Genomic DNA, 10,992 nt, shown 5'->3' with positions numbered 1-10,992 from the left:
AGTCGAGTGGCGCGGTCAAGACCAATTGTCCCAGCCAGTAGGTTAGCAAGCAGTGAGAGAGACCAGTCTGTTTCTGACATGATTACACACTAAAATACAGATAGAATTACCTACCAACTTGTCTTCGTAACAAACCTGCGGCGATGCGTTTCGAGCCCACAACCCGTAAGTGCTATAATCCTCCAATACATCAAAATAGCAGTGCTTAGTACTATGTATAATGTAAATCATGTTTATAGGCCAAGTATACTTGTGTATACAAAGAATTTGGTCTCTGCATGTATCCCATCCGTGAATTAGTGATTCACACTGAAGTGAAGCACACACTAAACCAGAGCAGTGGCTACAGTTAATACAACTGCGCTCGAGGAGCAGTGAGGGGTCAGGCACCTTGCTCAAGGGCACTTCAGACGTGGATGTGGGCATGGGAGAGCAGTGCTCAACCACGGTTACAAGCCCAAAGCCCTAACCAGGGGTTAGCGCCTTGCTGACATCAATTTTGCTGCTCACTTTTCCCTTACACCTCCAACATTCACTTACCTTTACCACGGAATGGTGCAACAATCACCATGCCAAGTTTCCACAGTTCAGTTTCACTTTCAGTTTCTTTACGAACTCCACCAGAATACGGCCAAAGTACTTGAGGTTCTTTACGAACTCCACCAGAATACGGCCAAACTACGTGTCTGCAGTCCATGTCCAAGCCCACAACACTGCTGCTTTTAAAGGGTGTGTGCGTGTTTGTAAATTATGAACACATTGATGGATAAATTGGTGCCCCACTCCCAATTTTGCCCCCCCCCACCCCGTAATTAACCATGATGACCCATTTGCAAAGATGGAGTTTGTTTTTCTATATTCAGTATTATACAGTATGTGTTGCAACTAACATGATTGAGTTTGTCTTGTCTGTCTTGTCACCCGTCTTGTCAACATGGGCCCCGAATGAGTGAATGTATGTGCTGGTCAGCTGTGGGTATGAGTGTGGAAACCAAAGGGAATTCTGTGGGTGTATATGTGGAAACTTAATTCCAACCACACAGTTTTGTACCAAAGGGAATTCTTATAAATGTACATTTGTTTTGCACTTGGCATCCGTTCCACTCACCTCCCTAAACCTCACTCCCGATCCGGGTCACGGCACAAATGTAACCAGAACCTGTAATGTTGAACCTGCGCAGACTAGAACCCGCAAAACAGCAGTACCTCGGATTGGGAGCATTACAGGGGGTACTGGGGGGTACCAAACCCCCCAAAGAGACAGAAATATCAGTTTTGGGGGGGTCAGATAATTTTTCTGATATTATGCGGGTAATTCACACTCTGATTGGGAGTCAAGCTCCAGTATTTTTTGCTGCACCGTGCTAAGCTGAAAAATGCAACTGCACAAGTTTCCAAAATATTAAAGCCAAATCATATAACTCTCAATAATTGAACAACAATCTATGGAGTTTGTTTTACAAGATGCTGTAACCCATCCATGCCGAAGTTTAGGCTTATGTCTTCTTTATATTCTGAGAAATGGGCTTACAAAATTACAAAGTTTTATAACTTATTACCATTGAATGATTCATGCTAGATCCTTGAACTTTTCCGGGATCTACAGTACACTGTTAAATGTCTTCAACTTTTAAAATAATTGTCCAATAGTTACAATATTGCTAAGTTATGGCTTCCTGAAAATTGTATAGGAAATGTGGAGTAGCTTTTGCCCACAATATCTTCACTCTAAGCCACACCAGAGTGTTCCTTAAAGGGGCTAGAACTTCAATGGTGACAAAAAGTTAATGGGCACCATTGCAAACTGTCTAGACCAACTATCTGTATTTTTTGTGTGTCAGGTGAGCATCATGGCTGGGAACTCTCTGGACCTGCTGTTGGGAACTCTGGATGAGTTGGGGTCTGCAGAGCTGAAGCGGTTCATAACGTACCTATCTGACTCTGACGGGACCATGGAGGGGTTTAAGCCCATCCCCAAAGGAAAGCTGGAGCACTGTGACTCTACAGATGTTGCCTCTAAGATGAAGGAGACCTATGGAGGGGAAGCCTCAGTGAAAATGACTCAGACCATCCTGAGGAAGATGAACCTCAACGACCTTGCAGGCAAACTAGAGCGGTAAAGATATACACTGCTGCCAAGTGGTTGGCAATGATCAACACGCGACAAAAACTAGGCTAATAATGATACTAGTTACTATCTTACCTTTATAAGGTCCACAGAAAGTTGAAGCATAAAGCAACATTAACGCACCAGGCAACGTGAGGCAAAATTACGATTGTAGTAACCCTGGACATAATACCATTGTCAGCGGCATATAGCCTATATAAAAGTATAGATATATTATCATGAGCTGCGTCCAACCGGGTTTAAATGCCTAAGGCCTATTCTAACACTTCCATTTCCGTGAATGATCATGAGTTGCGTCCAAACGGGTTCAAATGCCTAAGGCCTGTTCTAACACTTCCATTTGTGCAGTGAGAAGCTCTCTGTTCACTGCTGTAGTGAGATTTAATTAATGAAATGATGGGACAGTGGTAAGAAGTGGGGAAATCACTACACTGCACATTCATATCAAAATCATTGCACCTCTGTACACCACTTACACAACTCAGCTTTAATTCAGCTAGCACTAGCCAATCTCACGCTGCATTGTGCAGGCCAGACGCTAGGCCAGGTGCTACTGCCAGTTATAACGATAGCCTAGTAATGATGGATAGGCCTACCTACCGCTACTGATGATATTAACAACTGCAATGAACCAGCTTTAGGGGGGCCCAGCTTGCAAAATGTTGAGAACCCCTGTTAAATATGTATTACGCCCATTAACACTGAGTAACCAAAGAAAGTGGTGCAACAAGCATTAGTTCAGGGTTCTCAACAAGGGGTCCGTGGCCCACAGCTGAGAAGGTGTCGCTGGTGGTCCCGTTGGAAAGTGCATTTTGTTATTTGTTGTTAGCCTCCAAAGTCAGGACAGACAGTGTCAGATCTTTTTACTTCCATCCTTCTACCCTTACGGTGTATGATGATTTTAGAGGTGATAAAGACAGCTGGCATGCGAGTTACTTCATTACTTTTATTACTTCAGAGGAAATATATACAATAGCAGACTAGGTGACAGAAAAACAGCAGTGGTTGACATCTGTTAAATGGTACATGTGTCTGACATTTTGTTTTTTTCTTACAGAACTGACCATGCTACTGTAAGCAGAGCACGACCACATTTGCTGAAATGTAAGATTTTATTGTTTATTCAGTATTTGTGTTCATTCACATTCACATGTTTTAGCGTGGTATGCTTGGATGGGTGTCTAATAGCAGTGCGTGTGTGTGTGTTAATGTACAGGGGATTGCATTACATCTTTGTGTTCGGTAATGTCTTTATTCTGATATACGGTTTGTCATGTGTTGAGCGAGGAGGTTGTGAGATACTCCACCTATATGACCTATATCGGATTGGACTAGCGTGTGTGTGTGTGTGTGTGTGTGTGTGTGTGTGTGTGTGTGTGTGTGTGTGTGTGTGTGTGATGTGAGCAGAAGTTTGTGTCCGTGTGTGTGTGTGTTCTCATGTTCTCTCCTACGGGCAGAGAGTTTGAGAGTTCGGGAGAAATCGATATTCTTTCAACCGTCCATGCAGTCCAGCAGCTGTCAACATGCAGTGGAAATCAGGCGATTTCGGAAGGTATGTATCTGCTTTTAACTTTTTTTTAAATTATTATTATTCAGACGGATTTTAAAAGTCCACCCAGGGATACCCTTCGAGATATGAATGGATATTCTGCCTGCCAATTTCGTTCAGCCTCAAGTAGGTTAAGAATTGTGTCATTCAAGCCAGCTAACGTTAGCTAAGATTAACGTAAAATTACTGCTCATGTTAATGTTAAATCTACACAAAGACAGACAAAGAAAGAAAACATAGTTCTTTGTTCACTGGGTATGAACTGCTGAACAGAAACAAAACAAACTTTTACAACGAACTAAAATTAGCATACCAACAGCTGGCTAGGTTAACGTTAGCAGACGGTTGGTATGCTAACGTTAATTAAATGCTTCGTGGTAGTGCAGCATGTGTGTCAGCTAATGAAGTAGTCTCTTCACACGTACGGTAATCATCATGGCAAACAACATATTAATTAATTCAGGGTAGCTTCATATTATAGCCATGTAGCTTACTGGGCGGTTTTTGGTGGCAACATGAACGTTACAGACAACTTGGATTTAACTAACTGAATGTGTTGCTACCGGTAGAACCAAAGATCCTTGATTACTAGCTCCGCTTTAACCCTCTCTTCTAGAACTATCACTTCCACTAACGTTAATGTTTGTGAGTCTGCTGTTAAACAACTCCATGAGGTGGTCATCGTTTCCGAGTGTGTTGCGCTAATATTTTCTCTCCGGATTTTTTATGTTTGTCAACATCATTCACTGATAATGGTTCGTGAAAGTCTTGATATAAAGTTCTGTTAATAGCATTGATTAATTCACTCTTTTTCTTTCTTTGATTGACAGGGCTGACCCCCAAATGGACCGTGGAATCTAGCTGTCTTCATGGAAGTAACTTATCACATGCTGATGCTGCTTTTAGAGTAGGCTATCCATTCAAAAATAAAGTAAACGGTCAAATAAATAATTATGTTGAACTGTTTTATGTCATTGCATGGCTATTTGTTGCCCATTTTCTCTCAATGCAACCCAAATACTGGGTTTAGAAAACCCGACAACTGGTCATTTTAACTAGCAGTTCTGTTGATATAACCCAGTGGTTTGGGTTGAATCTATACCCAATATACTGTGTAAATTTTACTCATATATATAGTTATAACCCAGCACATTGGTTACCTTTACCCAGTCTATTGTGCCAATTTAACTAACGTTGTGTTGATATAACCCAGTGTTTTGGGTTGGAATCATACCCAACCTGCTGGGTTTAATAATGTACCCAGACCATTGGGTTAGGATAACTCAATGTGGTGTTGGTCCAATAGTTAACCAGCGGCTGGGTTATATTTGTTTTTTTTTTAACCCAACATTTTTTAGAGTGCACTGTCTTTATGCCTCACTGTTTGCGTGCTATATTAGCACATTAGCACATATGCATAACCCCCCTCCACCCCTCCATGCCACAGCCGAACTGTGGCCACACTTATACATTTTCTTAAATAGTTAAATATATAGATATATAGACTTTACTTTACTTTATTTCTGCATTGTTGCACTGTTGACTTACTCATTTGCACTATCACCATGACCGCTATCACCATTGCACTACCACCATGACACTCATTCACACAGAGCACCTTACCATACCTTACTATGCACAGAGAATCACAGGCTCAGTCCCTGCCTCAGTCATTGCAAGCGCCTCTGATTTATTAATCACCACTATGTGGATACTGTTTTAGAATTGATTTAGATTAAGTGTTAGTATAATTTGTATTTTTTTAATTTGTATTTTAGTATATTTTTATATATTGTATTAAGTATAATTTGTATTTTAGTATATTTAGCATATTCTTTATCTTCTACAGTCTTTACTGCTTAGTTGTGTTTTTATATTATATACTTTAATTACTCTTTCTGCTGTTAAAGAATGTGTTTGTGTTGTATGTATGCTGCTGAGACCTTGAATTTCCCCTGGGGATCAATAAAGTATCTATCTATCTATCTATCTATCTATCTATCTTGTCTGCAGATGCCTGTGTGCTCACACTGGACCCAAACACAGCAGGCAAAGAACTCTCTCTCTCTGAGGGGAACAGAAAGGTGACATTTGTGAGAGAGCAGCAGCTGTATCCTGAACACCCAGAGAGATTTGACTGGTGGAGGCCTCAGGTGTTGTGTAGAGAGGGTCTGACTGGACGCTGCTACTGGGAGGCTGAGTGGAGTGACAGAGGTGATATGTGGAATGGGAGTAGAGGAGCTCGTATAACTGTGGCCTATAAAAGCATCAAGAGGAAAGGGGGGGGTGATGACGTCATAATGGGATGGAATGCCAAGTCCTGGAGTCTCGACTGCTATCCTGACAGATACTCTGTCTGGCATAATAATAAACACACTGACATACCTGCCCCCTCCTCCCGCTCCAGAACAGTAGGAGTTTACCTGGACTGGCCGGCCGGCACTCTGTCCTTCTACAGCGTCTCCACTAACACACTCACCCACCTGCACACGTTCCACTCCACATTCACTGAGCCCCTCTATCCAGGGTTTGGGCTTTGGACTGACTCCTCAGTGTCCCTGTGCCAGATCACATGAGCTTCTCCAACAGTATGTCCACCTGTCACCCTTTCTCTCTACCCTCAGTCTCTACTCCCCCCTCCTTTCTCTTCCTCTCTCTTTCTCTCTACCCTCCTTTACTCTCTACCTCTCTGTTCCCTTTCCCCCTCTCTACTTCTTCTTTTCCTCCCTCTCTTTCTGACCCTTCATTCTCTCTCTGTCTCTGTCTGCCATTCTCTTCCTCTCTCTCTCTCTCTTCTCTCTCTATCAATCTCGCTCTCTTCTCTTCATCCCTCCATCTCTCAGCTGTTTGCACAGATCTGGCTCTGCTGTAGTTTGGGGCTGATGCGTTTTCAGGTTTGTGTGTGTGTGTGCGCAGTAGTGTAGTCTAGTTAGCTGTAGTGGGTATACTGTGATGTAGCAGTTAGCTGTAGTGGATATATTGTGATGTAGCAGTTAGCTGTAGTGGGTATACTGTGATGTAGCAGTTAGCTGTAGTGGATATACTGTGATGTAGCAGTTAGCTGTAGTGGATATACTGTGATGTAGCAGTTAGCTGTAGTGGGTATACTGTGATCAACCCCAAATGTTATCCTGGGTTTCTGGTTTGCGGTGAGGTGTCCCACACATGAGAATCACATGAGCTCGTCCTCCAACAGGTATGTCCACATGTCACTCTTTCTCTACTCCCCCTCTCTTCTCTTTCACTCTCTGTATCTCTCATTCCCCTCCCTTCCTCTCTCCCTCTCTGTCCTCTCTCTGTCTCTACTCCCTCTATTCCTCTCTCTCTCCTCCTCTCTCTTTCATTCTCTCTGTCTCTGTTCTCTTTTTTTTCCCTCTTCCATTCCTCATTCTCTCCCTCATCTCTCCCTCCTCCCTTTCTCTTCTCTCTCCTCCTATGTTTCATCCCACCATCTGTCACCTGTTCCTACAGATCTGGCTCTGATGTATTTTGGGGGCTGATCCCTTTTCAGATGTGAGTGTGTGTGTGTGTGTGAGAGAGAGAGAGACTGTTGTAACCCCTCTTTCTTCACTTCTCCTCCTCTCTTTCTTCACTTCTCCTCTCTTTCTTCACTTCTCCTCCCCTCTTTCTTCACTTCTCCTCCTCTCTTTCTTCTTCTCTCTTCCCCCTCTTCTTCTCCTCCTCTCTTTCTGTCTCTTGTCTTTCTGTATAAACGAGGCTACTGTGGACCATCAGCCCAGGAACTTTGGGTCTTGTTCCGTCCTGAAGGGACTTATTTTCACAGTAATGATCGGCGTTCTATACATTATCCCGCTTATTATACGGTTACTTGCCAAAACGAAATAATAAACTCCCCAGGATATGACTTTAGCCTACATAGCCTAGCCTATTTACCGCTAGAACTTTGGGAAATCCCATTCAAGTCAATGGAGTGTTCTACTAGCATTGTGAAGAGCCGTATAATAAACATGTGTAATGCTGAGATGCTGTTGAGATATTGATATGTATATTCAATTATAGACTACTGTTTTGGTGATGCTAAACAAATGCTGATATTGCTTTCTTTATATAGTAACACACTCATCTTCACTGTCATCACTCATATACATTACATACAGTACTCTGCTTGCAATAGTAAGTCCCTGCCCCCCACATACACAGCACATTATTTCATCAGGAAGCTTCTCCAACACACATCCCCAACATACTTACAGCACACTGCCCCCCCCCCCAACACACAGCACATTGTCTCATGAGGAAGCTTCTCCAACACACATATTGCACACTGCCCTCTCCCCCACATACACAGCACACTATCCCATCTCCCCTGTCATCCCCCAACACACACACCAAGACCCTGGCAGTTGGGTTGCCCCTTGAGCCGTGGATCTGCCCAAGGTTTCTTCCTTGGTAAGGGAGTTTTTCCTTGCCCCTGTTGCTCTTGGGTGCTCCTTGTTGGTGCCCCCCACCCAATCCCAATCCCCCCCATTAATGCACAAATAGGCTGACACCAGACATCATTTCACTGCATTTCTTACTTCCAGTAACTACATGCATGTGACAATAAACTTCCTTGTATCCTTGTATCCTTGTATGTTCATACACATGTGTAATGCTGTTGAGATGTTGATATGTGTATTCAACTGTTTTGGTGATACTAAACAAATGCTGATATTGCTTTCTGTATATTTTGCACTTTTCCTAAAATGAATGTGTGGATTATAAGAATGTTTTAGCAACAACAGTATGATATATTCTGTACTGGTCTTCTGGTATTTGCTGAATTTCTTTGTGTCTGAGGTGTTAGTGTTTCTATATGTGTTCACACAGAACTATAAAACATTCTTGTTTTTCTGATTTAAAATGTGTAAATATACTGTGCTTCTGACTTTAAAATGTGTAAATATACTGTGCTTCTGACTTTAAAATGTGTAAATATACTGTGCTTCTGACTTTAAAATGTCTAAATAAAGATTCTGAAAGGACTTGTGATGAACCTGTTATCATTTCTTTGTTTCGTTTGTTTTCTATGCCATAACAAAATACAGTTTTGCGGGATTTATTTGATTTTCCATACTGTAGCCTCCAGGTAGATGAGTGTACTGCAGCAGTATAATAACTAAGGTCACATGTCCATACTGTAGCCTCCAGGTAGATGAGTGTACTGCAGCAGTATAATAACTAAGGTCACATGTCCATTATACTGTAGCCTCCAGGTAGATGAGTGTACTGCAGCAGTATAATAACTAAGGTCCATATTGTAGCCTGCAGGTAGATGAGTGTACTGCAGCAGTATAATAACTAAGGTCCATACTGTAGCCTCCAGGTAGATGAGTGTATTGCAGCAGTATAATAACTAAGGTCACATGTCCATTATACTGTAGCCTCCAGGTAGATGAGTGTACTGCAGCAGTATAATAACTAAGGTCCATACTGTAGCCTGCAGGTAGATGAGTGTATTGCAGCAGTATAATAACTAAGGTCACATGTCCATTATACTGTAGCCTCCAGGTAGATGAGTGTACTGCAGCAGTATAATAACTAAGGTCCATACTGTAGCCTGCAGGTAGATGAGTGTACTGCAGCAGTATAATAACTAAGGTCCATACTGTAGCCTCCAGGTAGATGAGTGTACTGCAGCAGTATAATAACTAAGGTCACATGTCCATTATACTGTAGCCTCTAGGTAGATGAGTGTACTGCAGCAGTATAATAACTAAGGTCCATACTGTAGCCTGCAGGTAGATGAGTGTATTGCAGCAGTATAATAACTAAGGTCACATGTCCATTATACTGTAGCCTCCAGGTAGATGAGTGTACTGCAGCAGTATAATAACTAAGGTCACATGTCCATTATACTGTAGCCTCCAGGTAGATGAGTGTACTGCAGCAGTATAATAACTAAGGTCCATACTGTAGCCTGCAGGTAGATGAGTGTATTGCAGCAGTATAATAACTAAGGTCACATGTCCATTATACTGTAGCCTCCAGGTAGATGAGTGTACTGCAGCAGTATAATAACTAAGGTCACATGTCCATACTGTAGCCTCCAGGTAGATTAGTGTATTGCAGCAGTATAATAACTAAGGTCCATACTGTAGCCTGCAGGTAGATGAGTGAGGGCAGATGCAAGTTTGTCTCCAGAGAGACTCTTCAGGCATTCAGCTGGTTGAATGAAATGTGTTTATTTCAGGTTTAGATGGAAATCTCATTTAATAAACTGATCTGAAGCCTTCAACCACAATTAATGTATAGAATTACAATCCCTGCAAAACAGAGCTATCAAGTGTTTTAGTGTTGACAAAGCACAAATGTGACCCTGCAAGACGAAACCAGTCGCTTTGGCAAAACAGAGCTATGAACAGTTATAGTATAATTATATGGGCAAAATAGAGAAAATGTGATAAGAATTATAGCAGCAAATGGCATGAAGGAATCTCACACTCTTACTGGACTTGTTGGAGCAGTGACAGGATTGGTCCTCTAATGAAATAGCAAAGCATGAATGAAGTGTGTTTATAAGGATTGGTCCTCTAATGAAATAGCAAAGCATGAATGAAGTGTGTTGATTTCAGGTTTAGATGTATGTGTGTCATTATGGGTTGTTGATGTTCTGTGATTCATTAGTTAATTAATTTATTCGTTAATTTGTTTCACAGTGCTGCCAGAAGCCTGGAGGCCACTGGCCTGGGCGTGAGTTCTCTTTCAACACCACATACACTGCGTCAGTGACAAAATCAGTTTCCTGTTTTGAATGAGAAAGACCTAATTGGCTGCAATGTGAATGCCTGATGTAGATCGGATGGATTCATATTGTTGTGAATTGAGAGCAGTCAGCACATAGTGTGATGTAGCGTTCATCATAAATATGTTAATTTCTCATTAATCCAAACTGTGTGCCAACAAGGCCAGGCAACAATACACCCCAATGGGGCCATGTTTTTCCTTTACTCCTATCAAAATGAAACTTTCCACAATAAAAGTACCCATGAAAAGTAACTTTTTTTTGTATTACAAGTTTTTAATATGCAAATGAGCTATACACTAATCAAATATAGGCTACCCAAAATATATCCGCATAGGCTTAATTCCTTTACTCATTTACTCAATTCTTAAGGTCAATAGTAAGTGTGGCAAGTGACTTCAAAGTTATCATGTCTATGCATAGGTTCATTTACTTAATGGACATGAATGTGTTAGTTATTTGGTTATTAGTTATTTGGACACTGTTTTACTTTGTATGGCTTATTGAACAAGTCCATTACGCCTAGTGTTGAGCTCATTTGCATATTTAAAATAGATTTTTCCAAGAAAC

At 41.6% G+C, this 10,992-nt stretch overlaps 1 protein-coding gene across 1 annotated transcript; it reads left to right on the top strand.

Annotated features, from left to right (window-relative positions):
- The first annotated feature begins 2,067 nt into the window (after positions 1-2,067).
- LOC125297405 (stonustoxin subunit beta-like) lies at positions 2,068-6,273 on the top strand. Its single transcript, XM_048247778.1, has 3 exons — positions 2,068-2,116; positions 3,186-3,232; positions 5,691-6,273. The coding sequence occupies exons 1-3, from the start codon at positions 2,082-2,084 to the stop codon at positions 6,251-6,253; spliced, it is 645 nt and encodes a 214-aa protein (XP_048103735.1). The 5' UTR covers positions 2,068-2,081; the 3' UTR covers positions 6,254-6,273.
- The last annotated feature ends 4,719 nt before the right edge of the window (positions 6,274-10,992 follow it).

This window comes from Alosa alosa, chromosome 7, assembly GCF_017589495.1.
Source record: "Alosa alosa isolate M-15738 ecotype Scorff River chromosome 7, AALO_Geno_1.1, whole genome shotgun sequence".
Lineage (NCBI taxonomy): Eukaryota > Metazoa > Chordata > Actinopteri > Clupeiformes > Clupeidae > Alosa > Alosa alosa.
This window is presented reverse-complemented; position numbering and strand designations above follow the sequence as displayed.